The following is a 1,697-nucleotide window of genomic DNA, read 5'->3' on the forward strand; positions in this document are numbered from 1 at the left end:
AGGTGCCAAATGCTAAAGCTGCCTGATAATATATATGGACAAGGTGTTTGACATCAGGTGAGAAGGCCAGTGTTGGGATAAATCACAGTAAAATATTTTTAATTAGCGAGCCAGATGGATGGTAGAGGAGGGTAGAGCTTTAAGACTTGAAGATGTCTTGAGAATTTTGAAGGTTCCATTTTTTGTTGTCTAGAGATTTAGGTTGTCACTTGTCTAGCTGGCAGTAACAAACCTTATGAGAGAAGAGTTGTCTGAACCTCATCTCTACATTGCACTACATCATTGCTCCCCAAGAAATAGGTTTGGCATTACTGTAATTGTTTTTTATTGCACAGGTAGGAAAACGTGGGAATCAAACTTTTTGTTCAAGGCTGCCAATTTCTTCCTGATTCTTCCTTCTAACCTAACCTTCTAAATTTGTATTTGAATTTTTGCATTGAAGCTTCAGAGTCTTGTAAATAAAATAGTATGTGTGTATTCAGGGATGGGCCACAGGAATATCAAGGCTAAGCACAAAATATATGAATATGGGAATATTTGACATGCCAAGATATATCCTATTGGCCAAGATTACACAGGGTGTTTGTTATCTGAGGCTTCTATTTGCTCTAAGTGTTTGTCTGTGTTTTTTAAATGTTCCATGTTACTGACTCATTGATTTATTTATTTTTTTTTTTTTATCTGGCAGGATTTCTGCAGGGATGACCCTGGAACATTCAGGATACTGATTGCAAACGAAGGTTGTGGCTTCACTGGAGAGAAGTGCAGCAAAAGAGTTATCATTCTGTATGGAGGAGGGGAAATAGAGTTGTTTAATGAAAACGTGTGTATGCTTCTTTTCTCTTGCTTTCCTTTCTTTTTGGTAAAAGAATTCCAAAGTGTTTAGTAGGATGAGGCATGAATGACCTCATGCTCAGGGGGTTCTTGATCGTAAAACAAAAAGTTTCGCAGGATTACAATGACCCATTTTGCTCCCAGAGGGTATACTGCCATTTTGGTATTTCTCCTTGGTGCCAACAAATTTATCTCAGATAATTGCAGAATGGTTTGGGTTGGAAGGGATGAACATGAGACATATTGATTGCCCAGTTCTTTATTTTTACTGCTAAAGGGTTCCCTGCCTGGTTGAGGGTGAGTAGCAGCAGAGGGATCATTCCATCAAGCCAGGCTCTGTCTGGAAGCTTCTTTAGGTGACAGATGTTCAGAAAAGCTGTGCCTCCATTTGGACACCTAAGGAAGGGCCAGAAAAGGCAGGAGGGGATTGAGCATCCAGTGACTCCAACAACAGAGGATGTTTGGAGAGAACCTGTCCTTGCAGGAGCTGGATCAGTATTACTACACTGTCCATTCAACCCTGACTGAATTTTTAGTTGTCCTTTTAGAGAGTTTAATTCTCAGTGTAACAGTATCTACAGCAAGCTTGCCTGGAAATAACAGCAAACAAAACAGAGATTAGGAGAAAACAACTCTTAGGCAAATTCTCTCCCAGTGGTGACTTCCTCCCCTCTTTTTCCACAAGAATCCTTAAAAGCAAGCCCAAGTATTGGCTATTTTTTTTCCCATTAAAATGTTTCCAATTAGCATTGTTTTAAGATGATCTGTTTTGAGAGCAGCTTCTAATTTTAGGTAAATGGGGACTTAATTGAAGTCTATATACGTTACAGTTCTGGCTGACATTTACCAAAAAAAAAAAAAAA

General features: G+C 39.0%; 1 protein-coding gene across 1 annotated transcript in view; it reads left to right on the forward strand.

Moving 5' to 3' along the window:
- Positions 1-1,697, forward strand: part of VWF (von Willebrand factor) — a gene marked incomplete at its 3' end in the record, with an annotated part of 63,101 nt that overhangs the window by 52,909 nt on the left and 8,495 nt on the right. The window contains exon 21 of the mRNA XM_027906770.1: positions 689-823. Coding sequence (XP_027762571.1) covers positions 689-823 — 135 coding nt within the window. The remainder of the gene's footprint in view (positions 1-688; positions 824-1,697) is intronic.

Source organism: Empidonax traillii, unplaced genomic scaffold (assembly GCF_003031625.1).
Source record: "Empidonax traillii isolate 1590-97213 ecotype Southwest subspecies unplaced genomic scaffold, ASM303162v1 scaffold1355:size217225, whole genome shotgun sequence".
Classification (NCBI taxonomy): Eukaryota; Metazoa; Chordata; class Aves; order Passeriformes; family Tyrannidae; genus Empidonax; species Empidonax traillii.